Source organism: Canis lupus, chromosome 4 (genome assembly GCF_011100685.1).
Source record: "Canis lupus familiaris isolate Mischka breed German Shepherd chromosome 4, alternate assembly UU_Cfam_GSD_1.0, whole genome shotgun sequence".
In the NCBI taxonomy this organism is placed as follows: Eukaryota; Metazoa; Chordata; class Mammalia; order Carnivora; family Canidae; genus Canis; species Canis lupus.
The window spans coordinates 20,794,090-20,818,426 of NC_049225.1; the positions used below are offsets into that span (position 1 = coordinate 20,794,090).

At 36.2% G+C, this 24,337-nt stretch overlaps 1 protein-coding gene across 5 annotated transcripts in view; it reads left to right on the forward strand.

The window, feature by feature from the left end:
• DDX50 (DExD-box helicase 50) overlaps nucleotides 1–24,337 on the forward strand; it is a 29,353-nt gene that overhangs the window by 1,785 nt on the left and 3,231 nt on the right. For 2 of the 5 annotated variants that reach the window (XM_038534151.1, XM_038534153.1), the window contains exons 2-14: nucleotides 1,562–1,668; nucleotides 2,036–2,335; nucleotides 5,134–5,209; nucleotides 5,576–5,754; nucleotides 7,257–7,374; nucleotides 7,492–7,677; nucleotides 7,988–8,133; nucleotides 10,327–10,476; nucleotides 18,109–18,270; nucleotides 18,758–18,877; nucleotides 19,674–19,747; nucleotides 19,972–20,131; nucleotides 23,085–23,219. In XM_038534151.1, the coding sequence (XP_038390079.1) occupies nucleotides 2,144–2,335; nucleotides 5,134–5,209; nucleotides 5,576–5,754; nucleotides 7,257–7,374; nucleotides 7,492–7,677; nucleotides 7,988–8,133; nucleotides 10,327–10,476; nucleotides 18,109–18,270; nucleotides 18,758–18,877; nucleotides 19,674–19,747; nucleotides 19,972–20,131; nucleotides 23,085–23,219 (1,698 nt within the window). In that variant the 5' untranslated portion in view covers nucleotides 1,562–1,668; nucleotides 2,036–2,143. Of the gene's footprint in view, nucleotides 1–1,561; nucleotides 1,669–2,035; nucleotides 2,336–5,133; nucleotides 5,210–5,575; nucleotides 5,755–7,256; nucleotides 7,375–7,491; nucleotides 7,678–7,987; nucleotides 8,134–10,326; nucleotides 10,477–18,108; nucleotides 18,271–18,757; nucleotides 18,878–19,673; nucleotides 19,748–19,971; nucleotides 20,132–23,084; nucleotides 23,220–23,354; nucleotides 24,263–24,337 lie in introns of those variants that run through there. The other 3 variants (XM_038534154.1, XM_038534152.1, XM_038534150.1) reach the window with 3 other exon arrangements.

The window sequence follows — 24,337 nt, forward strand, 5'->3', positions numbered from 1 at the left end:
ATTGAGTTGAAGGTAACTGGCTTTGAATATGTGGAGCTATGGAACTGAGCCTTAGGTTCTCAAACCTGGAGTGCAGGTGACGGAAGAAGCATGGAAGTATTTGTTGAAGCCATGAAAATGATTTGAAAGTATACAAGAAAATAGAGACTTAAGGAGCATCCACAGAAAGAAGGGGGAGAGGAACCATTGGAGCGGTAGATGTAAGAGGATAAGGAAGGAATATAGAGTGTCATGGAAGCTGAGAAAGTGGAGAGTGTCAAGCACTCTCTATGGATCTGATGTGGAATGATATATTTCATCACCTTGGGATATTGCTGGGCTTGGATTTGAGGTCTCACTTTACCTTGCTTCATCTTCCTGAAGTGCAGGGCTCCAAAGCGATTCTAACCCCAAAGCTGGCTCTGTAAATAACCTTGCTTTTCTATAGAACTTATTGGTTTGGGGAGAACTTATTGGATATGCGCTAGTTCAGTTAATGAAAAATCAAATGTTACAACATGTAACTGCATAACTTATGTTAATGTAAAGCTCTACTGTTTACAAAGCATTTTCACGTTGTTGTTTTCACAGCATCTCCTCCATTTTCTGCATGAGAAAATTGTATGTGAAAATACTCTGTAAAATTTATGTTCCAGTTTCATGGTTTCTGCTGTCACTAATAACTACTTTCTAATTTATTTTGAACATTTGACCAAGTAATTCCGAACTGTTAAATTGCCAAATAATTTCTTGCTGCTTGCAAATATTAAAACACTGGTCACCATTTAGACATTTTAAAACTAAAGTTGTAGGGACGCCTGGGTGGCTCAGCGGTTAAGCACCGCCTTCAGCCCAGGGCGTGATCCCAGAGTCCCAGGATCGAGTTCCACATCAGGCTCCCTGCATAGAGCCTGCTTCTCTCTCTGCCTGTGTCTCTGCCTCTCTCTCTGTGTCTCTCATGAATAAATAAATAAAAATCTTTTAAAAAATAATAAAAATAAAGTTGCAGAGTAGTCTTTTTTTTAAGTTCTATTAACTAAAAAATTTTTTTTTTAATGTTTTGAGCATTACTAATATACTTGCCTTTCCACGGGAGTATAACAGTTGGAACTTTGTGAATTATACAGTTTTGTTTGGTTTGTTTATTCTTTAACCTGTTAATTATCAAAGTTCAAAGAGGAAGCATGGTATGAAAAGAGCATGGGCTTTCAAATCTGACAGAGCTTGATTACTAGCACTTCCACTTGAAGGAAATCCTGCATGTGAGTCTTTGGCAAGTTACTTACTGCTAAGAACTTCTGTTTCCACATCAGTAAAATGGCAAAGGTAATACAGGTTCGCTATCCCTTATCCAAAATCCTTGGGGATTTTTAGAAGGCTAACACCGCAGTAGGGTTTGGGGCCCCCAACCAATAATCAAACACCTTAAATTAATATCAAATATGAATATGCATACTAAGTGGAATAAATAAAGGTTATAAATAGCCTCACATCAGTTCGAGTCAAATTTTTCCACCAAGTGAGTTCAGGTTAGGTAAGGTTTTGTCTCCAAATAAGTTACCAAAAAACTTTCGGTTTTCAGAGCTTTATGGATATCGGAATTTCGGATAAGGGATTATGGACCTGTACTTCCCTTATAGGGTTGTTATGAAGATTTAAACAAGCCGAAAACACATTACACAATGCTGGGTAGGTACTCAATAATATTAACTTTTTTTTTTCTCTTGGAGATATTAGAGGTCTTTGCTTTTTAATTTATAAATCTTGGGTTCTCATCTTTTTCTGAAAGGAGCTATTTTGATTTCCCTTAAATCATGTAATGGGATCAGAGAGGGGTTAGAGGCTAAGTCTTGAGAATGCAAGAAAGGGGATAAGAAAGAAAGCAAGAGGTGAAACTTAGGCTCTGCATTAGCAACCAGTCTGGATTTCTACCCAGTAACTTTTCAAGGTGATGATAGATTGAGCTTTGCTGGTTGGGGAGTTACACTCTAAGTTCTCTAGAGTCTTAAGAAGAGATCTTGTGACCCTCTTGTCACTGTTTTTTTGTTTTTCACAGAGTGATAGAAGGAAATCAAGGCACCATTATGACTCAGATGAGAAATCGGAAACAAGAGAAAATGGTGTTGCAGATAACTTGGATGCTCCTAAGCCCAAAAAAGCTAAAATGAAAGAGAAGTTAAATGGAGACACTGAAGAAGGATGTAATAATAGACTTTCAGATGAATTTTCTAAATCTCATAAGTCAAGAAGAAAAGATCTGTCAAATGGAGATATTGATGAATATGAAAAAAAATCAAAGCGAGTGTCATCCTTAGATAGTTCTACTCATAAATCAAGTGATAATAAACTAGAGGAGGTATGGATACTTTTTGTTTTGCATTTGCCATTATCCTTGAAATACAGGCTAATTTGATTTTTTTAGACTATTTAGAATTGATTCCATAATGTTTTCTGCTTAGTGTCCAATACCCTCAGTTGGACAGAGGAGTCTGTACAGCTGAAACCTGAGGAGCCTTTTTCTTTGTCCCTTGCTTTTGTCATTATATTGCCTTTTTCTTTGGGTGGAGGTGGGGAGGGGTGGTTAAATGTAAACCTTTCCTGTACATTTGGGTCCCTAAATAGTTTTTCCAAATTGCTTATTGATGGTTACCTTCCTGCATTTCTTATGGTTATTTCAGTCCCTACCAGTACTCATGAATTGACATCTGACTTCCTGAAACAAGGTACATAAAGCCTCTTGACTTTGTGTATTTTGCCTTCTGCTTTTTCTGCTTCCGTAACAATAGCAACTTTAAGTTATCTTTAGATCTTGTTGTAACTCAATCTTAAAGCTGTTTACATATTTTTAAACAATGAAACATAAAAATGATCTGAAGAAGTCTGTTCTCCTGGATATCAACTTTTTGGGAGGTGTAGGAAACATACTTAGTATAGAATTTGCATTACTGGAGTTACTGCTTTTGCCTATACCTGTAAGAGTAGATATTTTCTTGGGCAGAATTTATTCAATTTATTCTTGCAGTTTTCCTCTAGCAGAATTCATAGATTTTCCTCGATACCATAAATTGTCAGGACTCAGGTCCTCTGAAAGAAACAACTTTGATAGTCTTAATAATTCTTGGTAGTTAATAATTCTTTATATTTTAAAATCTGATGGTTGCCGATAATTTAAATACATCTGAGCCTAATTTAATGTGTAATCTTCGGAGAACTTTGGGAAATCATGTTGAATTTTTGCCTTAAAATATGGTGTTTTTTTTTAATTTGTGAATTTGATATTTGTCAGGAAGCACATATGTTAGAGAGTTGATCTAAATAAGGCCCTACAAATTTGTATTGCTAGTAGCAGAATGTACAGGGTTGCTTTTGCTCTGTTGGGATTTTACCTGGTATAATGCTCTGTTGGGATTTTACCTGGTACAATACTCTATTATAATAGGCTTAATTATTATTTTGTTTTAGATCACATTCAGGTTCAGGAATTCTACTTTTAGGTATTTGTCCTCCTAAGGAGATAATCATGAAGTGTACAGGGATTTACGAGACTCTTATCACTGTGTTATTGATAATAGTGAAAAATTTATGCATCCTAAATGTCTGATCGTAGGCATTTGGTTTTAGAAAATATGCTGTATCTATGCAATAGATGACATCTATCCTAAAAGTTGTAGAAGAATGTTAAAAAGGTATTCAGGGTGCACCTGGCTGGCCCAGTCAGTAGGGCATGTAGCTCTTGATCTCAGGGTCATGAGTTCAAGCCCTATGTTGGGCATGGAGCCTACTGAAAAAAATTAAAAAATAAAAACTTATTAAAAGGTATTCAGTATATCTTATTAAATGGGAAAAGTATATTACAAAACAGTATATACAGTATTACCTTATTTTTATTTAAAAAAATTTAGGAGTGCCTGGCTGGCCCAGTTGGTAGAGCATGTGATTTAATCTCAGGATCATGAGTTTGAGCCCCATGTTGGGTGTAGAGATTACTTTTAAATAAATAAATTTATACATACATAGAGTAAGCTTTAGAGGAGTGTTTGTTTCGAATGTGGCTTTAGCTGACTGGATTATAGTTTTATTTCTGTTCATATGTGGCTTCTTTTCTGCAATGAAAATGTATTATTTTTGTAATAAAATTTTTTCTTTTAATCTTAAAAAGATAATAGTCTTGAAGCTTGCTTAAATGGTTTACAATTTCAGTTTGATATTGTGTCTTTTATCTGGTTCTCTGTTTGAAAACTGCTATTGTGTATGGTTTTGGAACTACTTTCTTTAAACATACCAATAATAAAGTTGACAGGTAGCTATATTGTCTTTGTTCTATATACACAGTGAGTAGTACATAAAGTTTTCAATAGATGTTAATTATGTCATGCTAACCTGTATATACGTGTTAAAGAAATTTTCCAGCTTATAGGAACCTTTCTTTGTTTTGGTGACCTAAAACATGCTTTTTAGAGCCATAGAATGACTTTTTAACATTTATTTTTAGAAATGATTTACTTTCCTCATTGTGTAATTTTTTGAGGCTGATTTATAGGCTTCTGTTAGCCCTTGTAATGAATATTGTCTGTATCTATGAATATGACTTAGATGATCAAATAGCTCTTCTGTAATGTCTCAATCAAATGGAAAATATATTTTGATTTTTATGTAGTAGATATATTTCCAAAGGGAGTTTTATGTGTGAGTTAATCATTTTAAAATGTACTGTGGGAGAGGCGCCTGGGTGGCTCAGTCGGTTAAGTGTCCAACTCTTGATTTTGGCTCATGTCATGATCTCATGAGTTGTGTGATTGAGCCTGGCGTCTGGCTCTGCACTGGGCATGGAGCCTTTCTTAAGATTCTTTCTACTTCCCTCTCCCTGTTCCCCTCCTCCCCCCACTCCTAAAAAAAAGGAAAAAGAAAAAAAAAATAAATGTACTGTGGGAGAGTGTATTGAGTAAACTTGCTATTTAAAGGGATACTTTTGAAATTAAAAGGATTTTCCACTAATTTATTGTGTAAGTTAATCTATACGCTTTTTGCCTACTAACTAAAGTTGATTTGCTAGCTCATTCAGTAAAACAAACAAAAAAAGGTAAATGAATAAGATTCTAAATATCTAGCTGAATATGAACTATATTAGTTAGAACTTTGATTTCATTTTGACAGACCCTAACACGTGAACAGAAAGAAGGAGCCTTCTCCAATTTCCCTATTTCTGAAGAGACAATAAAGCTTCTAAAAGGTACTATGAATTTTAATGGAAATAAAACTGAAAATCTACAACTAGATTTTATAAAAATCTTTGCCTCTTCTGACCAAAAGGAGAATATAGGAAGTATAAGAGAAATAGCTCTTCTTTAATTGCAGTTATTTCTACATCATCCTTTTTGGTACTCTGACCAGTTTTTAACTTTAAATAATTGTATGTATTTGTCAAAGATTTCAGACCAATTTTTTAAATTCCTCTTTGGGGTAGGAATAACTGTAAATATCACTAGGTGGTGTATTTTTAGGCTGACATTGAGGAATCTGGATTGTCATTTTCAAATAAAAATATTTTTTCCTAATTTTAGTCTTAAATATATTTCAATGAAATCTCATTTTACAGGTCGAGGGGTATCATATCTCTTTCCTATTCAAGTTAAGACCTTTGGTCCTGTATATGAAGGAAAAGATTTAATTGCTCAAGCACGGACAGGAACAGGGAAGACATTTTCTTTTGCCATCCCCTTGATTGAAAGACTCCAAAGAAATCAAGAGACAATTAAAAAAAGCCGCTCACCAAAGGTAACCATTATAGGGAATAAAAGGTTTAAATAATACTCTAATGAAAAGGGAAAGAAGAGTATACTGATCTAAAATTCAAGTATCCCCAAGATAGAAAAGTAGCTCTGTGGCACAAAGTAAAAATTTAGGTCCGACAGCAAAAATTAGTTGATTTTTAACATAAATCTCAAGTAAAGCTGAATGAAGTGTAGGTATTGCATATGAATGTAATGTATATGGATCCATAGATGTCTTCGATAAGTGTATGTTATGAAGCCAGCATGCCTAATTTTAGGTATATGTATAGTGAGTATATTTAGTGACCTTTCTTCTTTTTTTTTTTCAGTCTTGATCTTTGCTTTTAAACAATGAATTTGCTAAAGAGGTATTCATTTATTTAGTCATTCAGTTAATAATATCATTTGTTTCACTGGTTGACTTTTTACGAAGAGATTAAAGAAATGATTTTGCTAGACCCTATGTTATTGAGGTACTGGAGATCTGTCTTAATTTATAAGTAGTAGAGAACAGAGAGGACCTAGTGAAATACTAGCCTAAAATTTGGTGTTTTCAGAACCTATAGTCACTTTAAGGTCAATAAAGTGAAGAAGAAAAATATCAGTATCAGTATTTGAACAGATATGTGAGTAAAAGTAATTTGTTCTTTGAGACTCCTAAATGGTATTGCACTATGCAAGTAAATTCATATATGAGTGTAATTAAGACATAATGGTCTTGGAATAGGTTGGCCAACAGGATAAACCTTTTTTATTTTTAATTTTTTTTTTAGGAAAAACCTTTTTTTAGAGAGTTTTGATTCTTAGGTGAAATTAGGAAAGACTGCAAGTAATAGAAAATAGGACACATTTCTAATACTGCCTTAAAAAGCTTTTATGCTAGAAGGACATTATTGGAGATTCCAGCTCCACTACTTCTAGCTGTTTGATCTTGGGCAAAACTCTTAACTTCTTTAATAATTAGGTTCCTCATCTGTAAAATTAGGATAATGTCACCTCACAGAGTTTTTGTGAGGATTGAATTATATAATTCTCATAAAGCACTAGTTCTGTGCCAGGCACTGTTTGAAGTATAAGGAATACAGTAACTTAAATTAATATAAATCCCTGCTTTCATGGAACTAATATTTTAGTGGGTAAGATAGACAATAAATGGATAAGTAAAATAGAAATATTTTATATGACATAAATGCTAAAGAGAAGTAATTAAAGGAATAGTGTGACGCATATGAAAGGAGGGTTAAAAACCTCATTGAGAAAGTGAATTTTGAAAAGACACCTGAAGGAAGAGGGGAGGGTATTATAAATATAAGCTATTGTTCTAGTTGTCATTTGTGCTGTCTCTATTTTTTTTAAATTAATTTGTGTGTGTGTACTCTGTCTTTAAATATTATGACTTTAATGTTGAGATTCCTAGTTTTAAATGCACTTAAAAAAAAGCCTTCTCAGTTTGGATTTAGATGTCTTTAGAAAAGTATCTTTTTATTTTTTAAACCTCTTGCTTAGGTTCTTGTTTTGGCTCCTACAAGGGAACTGGCAAACCAAGTAGCCAAAGACTTCAAAGATATCACTAGGAAACTCAGTGTGGCATGTTTTTATGGTGGAACATCCTATCAAAGCCAAAGTGAGTAAATATGTCTCATAGTAGTGCAAAGCTGTATTTGTTACTTAAATCTGAAGAAATGGTGTGAAAATGTATATTTGATTTTTATGTATTACTGATATTTCTCTCCTCTCACAGTTAATCATATTCGAAATGGTATTGACATCTTGGTGGGGACTCCTGGTCGTATCAAAGACCATCTGCAGAGCGGCCGATTAGATCTTTCTAAACTGCGCCATGTTGTGCTTGATGAAGTGGATCAAATGTTAGATTTAGGTTTTGCTGAACAAGTTGAAGATATTATCCATGAATCCTACAAAACTGGTATATCCTAATTCAAAATAAAAACGTTAGCAATTATAGTCAGTGGTTAGATTTACTAACTCATTTTACTGATTTCTTTGCTCATTGTCACTCCTTAAATTCTCACCTTTTTTCTGAGTTCAGTTTTCTTCATATTTTCCCCCAGTTTTGAAAATTGAAGGTTTTAATAATTATAATTAGTTTGTATGTTCAAAATTTACCCCAAATTTTGAAATTTTTATTATTTCTTTGAAGTTTGTGGGGGGATTTTCAAAATCTGACTACATCATGGATATTAAGAAAGCATTTGATTTCTTTTTGTTTATTTGAGATTCTGAAGACAATCCTCAGACTTTACTTTTTTCTGCAACTTGCCCACAGTGGGTATACAAAGTTGCAAAAAAATACATGAAATCCAGATACGAACAGGTTGACCTTGTTGGAAAAATGACTCAAAAGGCTGCAACTACTGTGGAAGTAAGTAGCTTTCCAGCATGATAGATTGTAGCTTTTAGTTGGTATTTGAAATTTGTTGAAGCTAAATTTAAATTTTGGGTACTAGTTCAGGCTACATCTTTCCTTTCTGCCTTTAGTCAGTAAGATACCTGTGTACTTCTATGGTCTGAGGCTGAGCAGTAGAATAGAATAAGTTGGAGAGGAAAAGTATGTTGACAGACAAGTCCTAACAGGTGATACACAAGCAGCTGTAGAGATAGACTTAAAGTATTGTATAAAGGGACAAAGGAGGCAGTTTATATCAATTTGAAGAGAACAGTGTGGGGGTAATATGTTAAAGCTTAGGTGAAAAAGTTAGATCTCCATCTTATTCCCTATACCAAGAAAATTCTCAAAATAATTTTTTTTTTTTTTTTTTTTAAGATTTGAGAGAACACATGAGCGCACAGGGTAGGGAAAGAGGCAGCGGAAGAGAGAGTCACAAGCGGACTCTGCATTGAGCACCAAGCTTGACACAGGGCACACAAGCAGGGGGAGAGGCAAAAGGAGAGGGATAAACAGACTCCTAGCTTATCTGGGATAGGGCTGCCTGGCTCTACCTGGCTTGATCTCAGGACCCTGGGATCATGACCTGAGCTGAAAGCAGATGCTTAACTGACTGAGCCATCCAGGTGCCCCTTAGAGATTTTATTTTTTAAGTAATCTCTATACCCAACATGGGGCTCAAACTCACAACCTCAAAATCAAGAATTGCATGCTCCATCAATTGAACCAGCCCAGCACCCCTCCCCTAACATTTTATCATGAAAATTTTCAAAAACTGAAAAGTCAAAAGGGAATACTCATATAGCCACCAGTTAGATCCTACTGTTAATATTTTACTATATTTATCACATATCTACCTATCTTTATATCCATTTTATTTTTTGATTCCTTTCATATTACAGTAATGAGCACAGTTCCTCATAAGTACTTTAGCAGACGTATTGTTAACTAGAGTTCAATATTTACAATTTTTTTTTTAAGATCTGAGAGAGAACAAACAATGGGGAGGGGCAGAAGGAGAGAGAGAGAGAGAAGCAGACTCCCTGCTGAGCAGAAAACCCAACAAGGGGGCTTGATTCCAGGACCCCGGGATCACTCCATCACCCCTAAAGGAAACTCTGTAACAATGAAGCAGTTAGTTCCTCCCCATTTTCTCATTTCCTAGCCCCCGCATTGCCAATGTTTCTGTCCCTAGGGACTTAACTTGGTATCTTGGATACTTCAAAGAAATGGAATCATACAATATGTGACTTTTTTGTGTTGGGTTTTGAGGGTCATCAAATATAATTTTTAAAGGTAAGATTTACATACAAAAAGCCCAGAATTTTAAGTACATTTGTTTAGTTTTGACAAATTTATACATGTGTATAACCCAAGCCCCTACAAAACAAATATTACCATCATCCCAAAAATTTGCCTCGTGCCCCGTTCAGTCAAGTCCCCCATCCAGGGATAGCCACTATCCTGATTTTTTTCATTTATTTATTTAAGATTTTATCTGTTTATTCATGAGAGACACAGAGAGAGGCAGAGACATAGGCAGAGGGAGAAGCAGGCTCCATGGAGGGAGCCTGATGTGGGACTCAATCCCGGGACTCCAGGATCAGATCACGCCCTGGGTGGAAGGGAGGCGCTCAACCACTGAGCCACCCAGGCGTCCCTTTCCTTTTATTTTTTTAAGTGGGCGTAGAGCCTATTTAAAAATGTGGGGCTTAAATTCATAACCCTGTGATTGAGACCTGAGGTAAGGTCAAGAATTGGCCGCTTAACTGATTGAGCCACCCAGGCACTATTGTTCTGATTTTTTTCCTACTATATGTTAGTTTTGCCTATTCTAGAACTTGATATAAATGAAATCCTACTGTGTGTATTCTCTTTCTGTAAGGCTTCACTTACCTAACATATGTTTTGAGATTAATCCATATGGTTGCATGTGTAAGTAGTCCTTTTAATTATGGAATAGTATTACATTGTATAAATATACTACAATTTGTTTATCCTTTCACCTATTGATGGCCATTTGTATATTGTTTTTAAATGGAGTTGGGGAGAATTGTCTTATTGTGTGCCAAAAAGACCAATTCTTGAACAGGTAGAAAAAAATATACAAGAGAAATCTTTTTCACTAATTTTAATGAAACAGATACTTGGTATTTTCTTTCCTCAAAGCATTTGGCCATCCAGTGCCATTGGTCTCAGAGGCCAGCAGTTATTGGAGACGTTCTTCAAGTCTACAGTGGGTCTGAAGGGCGGGCTATTATTTTCTGTGAGACCAAAAAGAATGTAACTGAAATGGCCATGAATCCACACATAAAACAGGTAAGTCTTCTCTCACGCTTTCTCTAATTGACATTATAGGGTTGACTCAATGAATAAAAATACTGTCCATTGCGAGCTAGGTTTGATAGTTTTTTTGTTTTGTTTTGTTTGTTTTTGAGAGAGAAGAGAGAGGGGAGAGAACATGGAGTGAGATAGAGAATCCCAAGCAGGCCCTATGCCCGGTGTGGAGCCCAACTTGGGGCTTGATCTCACGACCTGAGATCATGACCTGAGCTGAAATCAAGAGTCAGACTCTGCTTAACCAACTGAGCCACCCAGGTGCCTCAAGATAGTCATTTTTAGAATTGAGTCTAATTGAGAAGGAAGCTGTAGCCAGTCTATCATGATCTTTTAAGTCAGGATAGAAGTCTACCCATTTTTACAAGAAGACTTTTTTGCATAATGTTATCTTGAAAATATAAAGGTTGGAACAAAATAAGTTTCTATGGGTAAGAGGAGGTAATATTTTAAAGCTGTGTTATAAAATGAATTACAATTATTTATTGAATGAATGGATCAGAATACTAAGGCCATATCTCTTTTTTCTTTTAACTTTTTATAATAGAAAATTTTAAATATATACAAAAGTTGACAGTGTAATGAGCCCCTGTGTATTCAAACTCCAGTTGCAACAATTACCTTACTTCGTCCATATGCCCACTCACTTCCTGCTCCTGAATTATTCTGATAAAAACCCTAGTTAACATATTACATCCATAAATATTTGGGTATATGTCCCTAAAAGAAAAGAATAGGTTTTTTTTAAACTCAATACCACATTTAAAAATTAACAGCAAGTAATATCTTCAAATGTCAGTGTTCAGATCGTCAGTTGCCTCATGACTGCTTTTTTCTTTTACAGTTTTTGTCTTGAATCTGGATCCAAATAAAATTCATAAATTGTATGATTTCATTAAATCTCTTTAATATGTGGATTCCTTCCTCATCTGTTTTTTTCTCGTAACTTTTTAAAATTGTTTAAGAAACCAAGTTTTCATAGTCTAGAGTATTACTTCCTTGTGGAATCATTTAACATGTTCCTCTGTTTTCTGTATTTCCTGAAAATTCAAGTTCGTTTGTTTATTTAGGGCAAAACTAGGTCATAGATGTATATAATGTGTAGTTCTTGCTCTTTTTTTGATACTAATTAACATCCATTGATAGTAATGCTATCAATCTATGTCAATGTCTGTCCAATCATTTGTGTTGTTGGTGACTTGTTACTCAGTAGATTCCTGAAGAAGGGCTATGGAAATCATACTGCCTGTTGATAATGGCATGTTTGTAAATATATACCCAAAAATCATTGGGCTGGATATTAAAATTCTTGGTTCATATTTTCTTACCTTCAATATCTTAAATATATTTGCCATTGTTTTTTGAGTAAAGCATTTTATAAAAAGTTTCATTCCAGTCTGATTTTGTTTCCTTGTAAGATTTTGCCTTGGGCAGCCCGGGTGGCTCAGCGGTTTAGCTGAAGGCGGCCCAGGGCCTGATCCTGGAGACCCGGGATGGAGTTCTGTGTCAGGCTCCCTTCATGGAGTCTGCTTCTCCCTCTGCCTGTGTCTCTGCCTCTCTCTCTCTCTCTCTCTCTCTGTATCTCTTATGAATAAATAAATAAATTTTTTTTAAAAGAGATTTTGCCTTTAGGCAAAAGATTTTTTAAATTTTTCTTTAAAAATCAGGGGCGCCTGGGTGGCTCAGTTGGTTAAGCATCTGACTCTTGGTTTCTGCTCAGGTTCTATCTTATGTGGTTGTGAGAAAGAGCCCCACATTAGGCTCCGCACTATTTTATTAGAATGTTATTTGGCATGTTCATGGTCATTTTTTGCAGGTGCACTGTAGCTTCAAATATATTCTTTAATATTTCGGCAAAATTATCTTGAATTATAATATTTTGGTATTTGGTTTGATTGCTTTTTTTCTTTTTTTCTTTAGGAACTCTTTGTGCATGTTGATTTCTTTTTCTTCCTCTCTTTGTTACCTTATCTCAAATCCCTTTCATCTCTTTATTTCACTTTCTCAAGATTTCCTATTTTTAAGGCATTAGTTCTTTTTTTTTTTTTTTAAGATTTTATTTATTCATTCATGAGAGAGAGAGAGGCAGAGACACAGGCAGAGGGAGAAGCAGGCTCCATGCAGGGAGCGTGACGTGGGACTCGATCCCGGGTCTCCAGGATCACGCCCTGGGCCGAAGGTGGCGCTAAACCGCTGAGCCACCCAGGGATCCCCTAAAGCATTAGTTCTTAATGTTTGTTCAATCTTGTATTCACTCCGATAAAGTCATCATTTGTGAAAAGTCTTTATTTCTACTTCTTTGTTGAGTCATTTCACCTCATTTTTTTTGTTTTTCTCATTTTGACTTTTCTTGTTTTTTTCATTTATCATTTAAAAATTTCTCTTAGCTTAGGGTGCCTGGGTGACTCAGTCTGTTAAGCGTCTGCCTTCAGCTTGGGTCATGATCCCAGGGTTCTGGGATCAAGCCCTGCATCAGGCTCCCTGCTCAGCGAAGAGCCTGCTTCTCCCTCTTCCTCTGCATCTCCCTGCTTGTGCAGTCTCTCTCTCTGTCTCCCAAAGAAATAAAATCTTAAAAAATTCCTCTTGGCTTATTCAGAAATATAATGCTATACTTTTCATTTGCTTTGTGGGCATGCCTTTCTAGAGTTCTTTCATGATTTATGGGTTTATTATTCTGCCTATTTTTTTCTGTCTCTGATTACTTTTTGTGGGATTCAACTGCGATTTTTTTTAAGTTTTTCAGCTTAATTCCAGTATAGTTTTTTTTTTTTAATTTATTTATTTATTCATGAGAGACACAGAGAGAGACAGGTAGAGACAAAGGTGGAGGGAGAAGCAGGCTCCCTGCCAGGATCACGCCCTGAGCGGAAGGGAGGCACTCAACCGTTGAGCCACCCAGGCATCCCAATTCCAGTATAGTTAACATACAGTGTTATATTAGTTCTAGGTATACAGTAAAGTGATTCACCAATTCTATACATTACTTCGTGTGCTCATCATGATGAGTGTACTTTTTAATCCACATCACCTGTTTCACCCCTCTGTCTTCCCCTCTGGTGACCATCTGTTTGTTCTCTCTTAACTATAGGTAAGAGTGTGTTTATTGGTTTATCTTTCTCCCTTTTTTGTTTTTTCCTTTGTTCGTTTGTTTTGTTTCTTAAATTCCATGTATGAGTAAAATCATTTTTGTCCTTCTCTGACTTATTTCATTTAGCATTATGCTCTCTACTCCACCATGTTGCAAATGGCAACAAGATTTCGTTCTTTTTTTTATGGCTAAGTAATACTTTATTGTATATGCATACCATATCTTCTTTATTTATTCATCTGTCAGTGGACACTTGGGCTGCTTCCATGGTTTGGCTGTTGTAAATAGTGCTGCAGTAAACATAAGGATGCATGTATCCCTTTGAATTAGTGTTTTGTATTTTTGAGGTGAATATCCAGTAGTGCAATTACTGGATCATAGGGTAGTTCTATTTTTAACTTTTTGGGGAACCTCTATACTGTTTTCCACAATGGCTGTGCCAATTTGTGTTCCCACTAATAGTGTAACACAAGGGTTCCATTTTCTGTACATCCTCCCCATACTTGCCGTTTCTTTGTTTTTGATTTTAGCCATTCTGACAGGTGATATCTCATTGTAATGTTGACTTGCATCTCCCTGGTGGTGAGTGACATTAAGCATCTTTTCATGTATCTGTTGAACATCTGTATATATGTTCATGTCTTCTGCCCATTTTTTAATTGGATTTCTGTGTGTGTGTGTTGGAAACTGATCTTTTGTGTTCCTCATTTTTAGGTGAAATTAATCTTTTAAGATTTGATTTTTAAATAATCTCTACACTCAACTTGGGGCTCAAACTCACAACCCTAAGATCAGGAATCACATGCTCTACTGACTAAGCCAGCCAGACACCCCTTGGGTGAGGTTAATCTTTATGAACTTTAAATGGGGAGGCTTGGGTCAGAATAGTTTTCAAGCCTCACAGGTCTAGAGCTACTTCTTCTGTTAGTGTTTGGTGTGTAAATTATATCTCAATAAAGCTGTTTTTAAAAAAAATCTCCTGCTTTGTGAGCTCTGGCTGTCTTTTCCCTCACTTTTCTCTGAATCTTCTGTTCCTTTGCTTCTGTGATCCCTGGCATCCTCAGTTTGGATCCTAGCTCCAGCTCTTTCTCCTCACTGTGAGCCTTTTTGTTCTGGCAAGGAAGCACTGACTTGTTAGTTTTGAAAGTTCATAAGGGTCCAGACTTCTCCAGCTTCCTTCAGACCTTACCTCTCGATCCTCACAGTCACCCTTCCATGTACAAAAACGCTCCTAGTTTCAACTGCTATCCTCAAATTGGCCCATTGTGCTTTTCGAGGAGTATGTGTTCTTAGGAGCAGGAAACACCCCCCGCCCCCCGCCATATATACAGGTCTTGTCCCTACCTGCTCATGTTTTGAAAATCGTGAAAATACTTGTCTTTTTTGTTGTAGATGTCTGTGGATTTTTAAGTTTACTATCCTAATTGCTCTGTTTTTATGTGAGAAGTGGAAGTTCAAAGACTGTGCTGTCAACATCTTTCCCATCATTTTAACTAACTATATAGTTTTAGTTTTGTATACAGTATACATGGATGCTAAATAGTGACAGTGATAGAGGGTAGTTGATTTACCTTTCTACCTTTCTTGTTACTTCTTTATTTTTTAATTTTAGAAAAGATTTTACTTATTTATTTGAGAGAAGAGCATGAGCAGGGAGAGGGGCAGGGGGAGAAGAAGCAGGGTGCCTGACTTGGAGCTCCATCCTGGGACTCTGGGATCATGACCTGAGCCAAAGGCAGATGCTTAACTGAGCAACCCAGGCACCCCTCCTGTCACTGCTTTAGAATACTCAGCAGCAGCAGTGTTGCAGAAGTTATTGTTTTATCTCATAGGGAGAACTTGCCTTGCTGACTTTCTTGTTCAAACTTTAAATCCTGGCATTCCTCACAGATCTAACCTCTGTATTTGTTTCTTCTCACTCAGTGTATTCTTCGTGAGCGTAGTGATTAATATCACAGACTTTGGAGTAGAACATATTAGGGTTTAAATCCCAGTTGTATTACTTGCTGTGTAACCTTGAGCAAGTCACTTAATGTTTCTTTGCCCATGTTTCCCTTTTAAAAAGTGATATTAATGGGGCAATTGGTTGGTCAGTTGGTTAAGCATCCAGCTCTTGATTTCAGCTCAGGTCATGATCTCAGGGTGGTGGGATCGAGCCTCTCCTGGGCTCCTTTTTACCTACTAGTTCCTTATTATCTGTCAGGTCTCACCTTCAGTGCTGCCTTCCCCTTAAACAAAGTTTCCCTCTTAAGTATTCCAGTAGCACTCTGCACCTGGTTATAGTACATACCATACTGTAGTGAGAATGCCTGTCAACTTGACTCTTCCAGGGTTGTTTCTTTATGATTGTTCCAGAATCTGGTACATAACAAGTACTTGGTGAATTCACTTATGAATGCATTAGGCTTAGTTACTAAGGTTTGGGTACGGTAAGGGTTAAATCATTGTTATGAACTTTTAAAGAATTAAAAAAAAATTTTTAGAGATTTTATTTATTTTAGAGAGAACAAGCAGGGAGGAAGGGCAGAATAAGAGGGAGAAAGAGTCTCAAGCAGACTGCGCTGAGCACAGAGCCTGATGTGGGGCTTAACCACAGGACCCTGAGATCATGACCTGAGTGGAAACCAAGAGTCAGCCACTCAGCCAGCTGTGCCACGCAAGCTCCCCTGAACCTTTGAATTTTATTTATTTATTTATTTATTTATTTATTTATTTATTTATTTATTTATTTATAAGATTTTGTTTTTTATTTATTCACGAGAAGCACAGAGAGAGAAAGCGAGAGCAGCAGAGGAAGAAGCAGGCTCCATGCAGGGAGCCTGACATGGGACTCAGTCCCGGGTCTCCAGGATCAGGCCCTGGGCTGAAGGCAGCGCTAAACCACTGAGCCACCTGGGCTGCCTGAACATTTGAATTTTTTTTTAAGATTTATGTATGTATGTATGTATGTATTTATGATAGATATATATATATAGAGAGAGAAGCAGAGACACAGGAGGAGGGAGAAGCAGGCTCCATGCAGGGAGCCTGACGTGGGACTCGATCCCGGGACCCCAGGATCACACCCTGGGCCAAAGGCAGGCGCCAAATCCCCGAGCCACCCAGGGATCCCCCCAAACTTTTGAATTTTAATAGTGGCTAGAATACCAGAAAATTTGTTTATAACAGGAAAATTATTTTCAGAATAGAAGATAATATATAAATTGTATAAAAATAGGTTCAGCTTTGCTAAATATTACAGAAATGTAAATTAAAACAACATTAGGAAATCATTTTTGCCTCTTTAGCTTCGCAAAGGTTATAATGATTCATAATATATGGAGTATGTAGGGTAAGATGAAACAAAGACTCATAAATGTTGAAGAGTAAATGGGCGCAACCTTTTTTATTAATGTATTTATTTACATAATCTCTGTACTCAACATGGTGCTCGAACTCATGACCCTGAGATTGAGAGTTGCATGCTCTTGCCGCTGAGCCAGCCACTGTGCCCCTTTCCCCAAAACCTCTTCTTACAACACAGTTTTGCAGTCACTGTTAAAATGTTAAATATTCATAATTTTTGACCCAGAAATTCACCTTCTAGATATGTGTCCTACTGAAATACACATATACTGAGGGGTCCAGAGACATAAGTACAATGTTGTTTCTTCTGGTATTGTTCCTAAAGGTGAAAACTTAGATATGACTCAAATGGTCATCAGTAGGATATTGCTGAAATAAATGGTACTACATCCATATGATGAAATCATATAGTTTAAAAAAATGAAGTAGAGTTATATCTATAGATGTGGAAAAATGGCTAAGAAAATTTGTAGAGCAGGCTTCAAAACAGTGCTATTATATGGTATGATCCCATTTTATAAGTAAATACATAAAATTACAGTGTATGCTGTTTCGTGTGGATTGTGTGTGGGTGGGTTTTTTTTATCTGGTTTTTGTTTTTTAATATCTGGAGTAGGGGACACCTGGGTGGCCAGCAGTTGAGTGTCTGCTATTGGCTCAGGGCATGATCCTGGGTCTGGGAATCAAGTCCCGCATTGGGCTCCCTGCGAGGAATCTGCTTCTCCCTCTGCCTGTGTCTCTGCTTCTCTCTGTCTCTCTCATGAAAAAAAAAAAAAATCTTAAAAAAAAAAATACCTGGAGTAATAGTCACCAAACTGTTAGTGAATTATTAGGAGGCTAATTTTAAGGAAAGCTTTTACATTTTGTGTTAGATATTTTCTGTAATGTTTGATCTTTTTTTTTTTTTTTTTTTTTTTTTTTATGTTTGATCTTTTTGAATAATAAACATGCATTGCTATAATGATCAGAAAATAAGAACATTGGGGCACCTGGTTTGGCTCAGTCAGTGGAACATCCGATTCTAGATTTTGGACTCCAAACATTTGAGTCCCATGTTGGGTATAGAGATTACTTAAAAAAAAAAAAAAAAAAAAATTTAAAAATAACACAGACTGCATGGTGTTATGTTAGGGTGCTATCAATTCCAAGTGTGAGTTGTACCTTTTCCTTTTTTCAAATAGAATGCCCAGTGTTTACATGGAGACATTGCACAGTCACAAAGAGAAATTACACTGAAAGGCTTCAGAGAAGGTAGTTTTAAAGTTTTGGTGGCAACCAATGTGGCTGCTCGTGGTTTGGACATTCCTGAGGTTGACCTAGTGATTCAAAGTTCTCCTCCCCAGGTAAGAAATAAGATTTTATTTAGGGAATACAAGAATAGCTGTGTAAATTGCCATTTTATTTATAAGATATTGCTTGGGATATGAAAAATATGTTATCTGTTCTTGCTGTTAGCCTTTTTTTTAAATTTATTAATGCAGTGTTAAAGTGGCCAGAATCTGATGCCTTAGCAAATGATTCACTTCTTTATTTGGAATTGAAGCATGGAATCATACAAGGGGATTATAAAAAATTGTCACATAAAGAGCCCTGGGATGAGGTGGATAAAAAGATTTTAACTGCTATTCCTTTTATTAAAAAATTTTAGTGTAAAAGTTCTTTGGGTTGTTGAAAGAGCAATAGATTGAAATAAAAATATTATTATTGATACTAGTAGTTTTGCTATTGTTAGCTTTATTATTTGGATGTTGCAATGACTGTGTAACTTGTCAGATTTCTTTTTTTTTTTTTGCTAGATTTTTAAAAAAGTATTGCCTCTTTTATTTTCAGGATGTTGAGTCCTATATTCATCGTTCTGGACGCACAGGTAGAGCTGGCCGGACAGGGATTTGCATATGTTTTTATCAACCAAGAGAAAGAGGTCAACTAAGATATGTGGAGCAAAAAGCAGTAAGTACAGTTAAATTATTTCAGACTTATTATCTAAACGGTGCCATAGAAAAGAGCACTTTTTATATTTGTTCTCACAAATAGATCCTTATAACTTTTCTCAGTTTAAGCTGCATTTGGATGTGAAGCATGTGGAGAGCTAAATTTATATGAGCTGCAAGACTTTGGTTTTTTTTTTTTTTTTTTTTTAAGACTTTGTTTTGATACAGCTTTTATTGTGAAGACAGAAGAGCTGACTTTCTCATTTTTCCCTTGAATTTCTCCCTTGATTCTAAAATCAGAAGTGTATTGTGATTTCAGTATCTCATAGTCCAGCTTTGTAAAAGGGTGACTGTGCCATAGTCTTGGTGTATTTGTTAAGTTTTATTGAATAATGATACAATGGCCAGTTTCTATAAGAAATTATATACAATTTTTGTGGCCTGTATTTTTTTGTGTGTGGTATTTTACATTTTTCCCTGTTTTCATGATTCGTGTTTTAAACACTATTTCACCTAGTTTGTGAAATGAGATAGGGTAATAAAAAAAGTTGATAGAGGTAATCAGCATCTTATTTCCTTTTTTGGAATCAGCTTTATTTTGCAAGTGAAATTTCATGATTGTAACTAAGAGCAATTAAATTTTTTTTTTCTCTTCCTAGAATTTGTAATTGATTTGTTAGAAAAAGCAGGTCTTTTGATCTACTGGGGCTTGGAAATCTTTAAGTCCAAGAAATGGAAATTCAACAAACTATATGAATTTAGGAATTAATTGTAAAGACTTCCATTTTTCTTTAATGTAATTCTTTCATTTTCAGGGAATTACTTTTAAACGTGTAGGTGTTCCTTCTACAATGGATTTAGTTAAATCTAAAAGCATGGATGCCATCAGGTATGCTTTCTGACCTTGCTGAATAAGTTTTTCTTTTGTATTAGGCTATTCATCTTTAAGCTCTCCTAGTTCAAATATCAGAAAACTTAATCACCAGTTTTACCAGCAGACTTTTAGTTATATTAAAATACGAAAACGTTGCTCTTTCTTTTCCCATTCATTCTCTTATCTTTAATTTTTTACATTTATCTTGACCAAGAAAATTTACTATTTTTAAACCATAGGTCTCTGGCTTCCGTTTCTTATGCTGCTGTTGATTTTTTCCGACCATCAGCTCAGAGACTGATAGAAGAGAAAGGGGCAGTGGATGCATTGGCTGCAGCATTAGCCCACATCTCTGGTGCATCAAGTTTTGAACCACGATCTTTGATCACCTCTGATAAGGTAGAAATCTGTGAGAAAATCCTAATATGGTTGAGAAAAGATTAACATTGAACCATAAATAATCCATCTATCTAGAAAGAAAAGCAGAAAACTTTCACTTTGTTCAGTACTGTGTTGTTGTTTTTTAAATTTTTATTTATTTATTCATGAGAGACACAGAGAAAGAGAGGCAGAGACATAGGCAGAGGGAGAAGCAGGCTCCATGCAGGAAGCCCGATGTGGGACTTGATCCCGGGATTCCAGGATCACGCCCTGGGCCAAAGGCAGACACTCAACTGCTGAACCACCCAGGCATCCCTGCACAGTACTGTATCAACTGAAACACACCAGATCCTATTCTTTATTTTGCAAGTTGCCATGGAACCATGCAAATCAGAGCTTAGATTCTGTGCACTTAACACATTACCATGCAAAGTAAGGATTGCCTGTATATGTGGAGGGGATATGTGCATGGGGATGGGGTGTGTGTGTCGTGTTGACACCATCTGACTCAGACCCCTGCTGGGTCAGTATCAGATGTCAAAACAAACCACACCAGACCCATTGGTTGCAAGTAGTTCAAAGATTTATTACTCATCATGGTATAAGTGAAGAGAGTCCCTGGATGACAGGACATCTCAGCAAGAAATTTCCCTGATGTCTGGGTGGGGACAGAGAAATTGGGAGAAAGAGAGCTGGTAGGAGAGGAGAACAAAAAGATCAGGGTTGGTAAACTTGCATGCGACTATTTGGTGTAATATAAATGAGTACATCTGGGGTGTGTGATGTTTTCAATCTGGCAAGTGTTAACAGTTTAGTGAAATGTCATTTTGCTGGGAGTAACTTCCTTCATGTGTCCACCCCCCCCCAACACATGAAGTTATGGTAGAATAAGGAGGTAGAATAAAAGAGAGAGTGTGAGCAGTGGGAGAGAGGGAGGATCCCGAGCAGCCTACACACTCAGTGCAGAGCCTGATCTAGGGCTCTGTCTCATGATCCCAAGACCAGGGCCTGAGCCAGAACCAAGAGTTGGATATCTTTTTTTTTTTTTTTTTTTTTTAAGATTTATTTACTTATTTATGATAGAGAGAGAGAGAGAGAGAGACAGAGACACAGGAGGAGGGAGAAGCAGGCTCCATGCTGGGAGTCCGATGTGGTACTTGATCCCCGGACTCCAGGATCACGCCCTGGGCCAAAGGCAGGCGCTAAACCGCTGAGCCACCCAGGGATCCCAAGAGTTGGATATCTTAACTGACTGAGCCATCCAGCCGCGCCGCCCCCCGCCCACTGCACTGTGTATCTTTATTTTGTTTGTTTTTTTTTTAAGGTTTTATTTATTTATTTGAGAGGGAGAACATGAGTGGGGGGAGAGGGAGAAGCAGACTCCCCACTGAGCAGGGAGCCCAATGTGGGGTTTAATCCCAAGACCCTGAAATCATGACCTGAGCCGAAGGCAGATACTTAACCAACTGAGCCACTCAGGTGCCCACCACCACCCCCCCGACCACCAAATACTTCTTAAGAAAATACTTAAACCATATCTTTTAGGAAAATAATAAGATAGCCTTTAGAGCTCAGGAGTACCTAAGAGATCATTTATTCCCAGCCCTTACCTAATAAAAGAATCCCTCTTTGGCAGATGGGTCATCTAACTTCTCATTAAATACTTCAGAAGCTGTTTATTAATGGGTTTGAAATTTCTTTTATAGTTAAACCAAAATCCAAAGTCTTTATCATCAGTGTCCTACAAGGTCTTCCCCTTGGTACTTCTTTGACCCATTTCTTACCACTCTATCCTTGGTTGTTTTAGCTACCCTAACCTACTTGTTACTCAAACATAAACCTCCTGCACAGGACCTTTGCACTTGCACTGTTTCAGATATTCGTTCTTTTTACCACATGGCTTCCTCCTTCACCTTATTTAGGTATCCAAATATCAGCATATTAGAGAGGTCTTTCCTAATCACCCTGTCTAAAATAGCTTACCTTTCCCTTTAAACTCTATTCCCTTGCCCTGCTTTATTTTTCTTCATGATGCTTATTACTGTTTGGCATTTTATGTATTTGCTTATTTGTTTACAGTCTACCCCACCTTGTCCCCACCATGCCCACCCCCAACACTAGAATGTAACCCACATGAGAGAAAGGACTACTTACTGCTGAATCTCTACAGTCTCTGGCACATACGTAGGGGACACTCATTAGATATTTGTTAGATGAGGGGCACCTGACTGGCTCAGTCAGTAGAGCATACAGCTCTTGATCCCAGGTTTGTGAGTTCAAGCCCCGTGTTAGGCATAGAGCTAACTTAAAAAATATATTATATTTTTAAAATATTTTATTTATTTATTTATTTATTTATTTATTTATTTATTTATTTATTTATTTATTTATTTATTTATGAGGCCCACAGAGAGGCAGAGACATAGAAGACCCCAGGATCACAACCTGAGCCGAAGGCAGACGCTCAACCACTGAGCTACCCAGGTGCCCCCAAAAACAAAATTATTAGATGAATCCCTCCTTATATTGTCTTCATGTTGATCCTTTTGCAGTCCAGTGAAGTTTTATAGAACAAGTAATTTTTGGTTATACGATAGTTCTTCAAAAGTTTAGAGAGATTAAATGTCCTCTTGTTTTACCCCAAGCTAACTTTGACTCTTTCAGCATTTCCTTTGTTCTTTATTACTTTATCTTTTTCTCTGATGCTGTAGTTTATTTCTCAAAGCATGATAGTTAGAATTAAATACGTAGTCTTTACAGAAATACAAAGAATGTTTTTTTCAATGATCTGTAAACGTTAGTCTTCTATTAATATGGTTTTAAAGAAGTTTTTTTTTAGCAGCCATGTTATACTAATGGTTCATGAGAAATGTACAGTGAAGTCATTAAGGGCTGCAGAGTTAGAACTTCATTGTCCTGCTGCTGCTGCTTTTTTTTTTTTTCAAAGATGATGTGACTTTTATTTCTTAAGGGATTTGTCACCATGACTCTGGAAAGCCCAGAAGAAATACAGGATGTCAGCTGTGCATGGAAAGAACTTAACAGAAAGCTGAGTAGTAATGCTGTGTCCCAAATTACCAGAATGTGCCTCCTAAAAGGAAATATGGTAGGTTTTTCTAGAATTAAAATAAAAAGCTTTTATAATCAACTACTGTAAATGTTTTTAAAGATCAGATTTTGTTCCTTCTTTCTTTTTTTGAAGTCTAATGGGATGAATAATACAGTTTTCTCTGTGTGATAGTGTGTTTCCAGTTGTGAATTTGGGGACTTATGTAAATAACCCGTTCCTCTAGAAAGCTGTAAGTCATTTTGCTTAGTTTGTGTAATAGTTATCTAAGTTACCTAAGTTTCTGCTCCTGTATACAGATTGTGTGTGGTTGCATGTGGTGTTTTACTTCATGACTAACTAGCTTACAATTTCAATAGCTAAACAGCTCTATTAATATTAGAGAATAGGCAATATTGACTTTAGAGGGGCCTGTTGGTTGTTAATGAGGATAATGAAATAAATTAAGTATCATTTTTGAAGTAGCAAAGTTAAAAACATCTCTAATCTTAATGATTTTGTTTCTTTAATGGTTTTAGAGAAGATGTTATATTTATTCATCTAACTTTACTATATGGGTTTATTCTAGCCTAGAATTTATTAATTTGATTGTTTATTTTCATCTCAAAGTTTACTATTACCATCAAGTTTTGTGGCAAGTATGAGACAAATACACTCATTCAGAAAAATTATGGAAAGGAGAGAAAATATAACAAGATCCTTAGGCCAAACTAGTTGTCGTACTTGAGAATTAAATTAACTTTTAATTTATTAGCAACCAGGACCAAAGAAGAAACATCCTGGGTTACATCATTCTTACTGTCTGATAAACACTACACCTCTTTAAAATAGAAACTTTTTGGCACTAAATTTTTCAAGGGATTTATATATTATTAAGCATTACAGTGTCTACAAGAACTTTTCTAGAGAATACTCTAGATTCTTAGTAATAGTAGTAGTAGATTCCTATTAGTTTACTTTTCAGATTTAGAAAATACAATAAGCAGCTACTCTGTGTCATGCATTATTATATGTTAGCTGTTTTAATCTTATAAACATTCATAGGGCACACCTTATCTTTTTTTTTTTTTTTGTACCTACTATATAATTAGCAACTATTAGTGTACTGGTAAAAAATTAACTGGTTTGCATTTGAATAAAAATGTTTTCATTTTGCT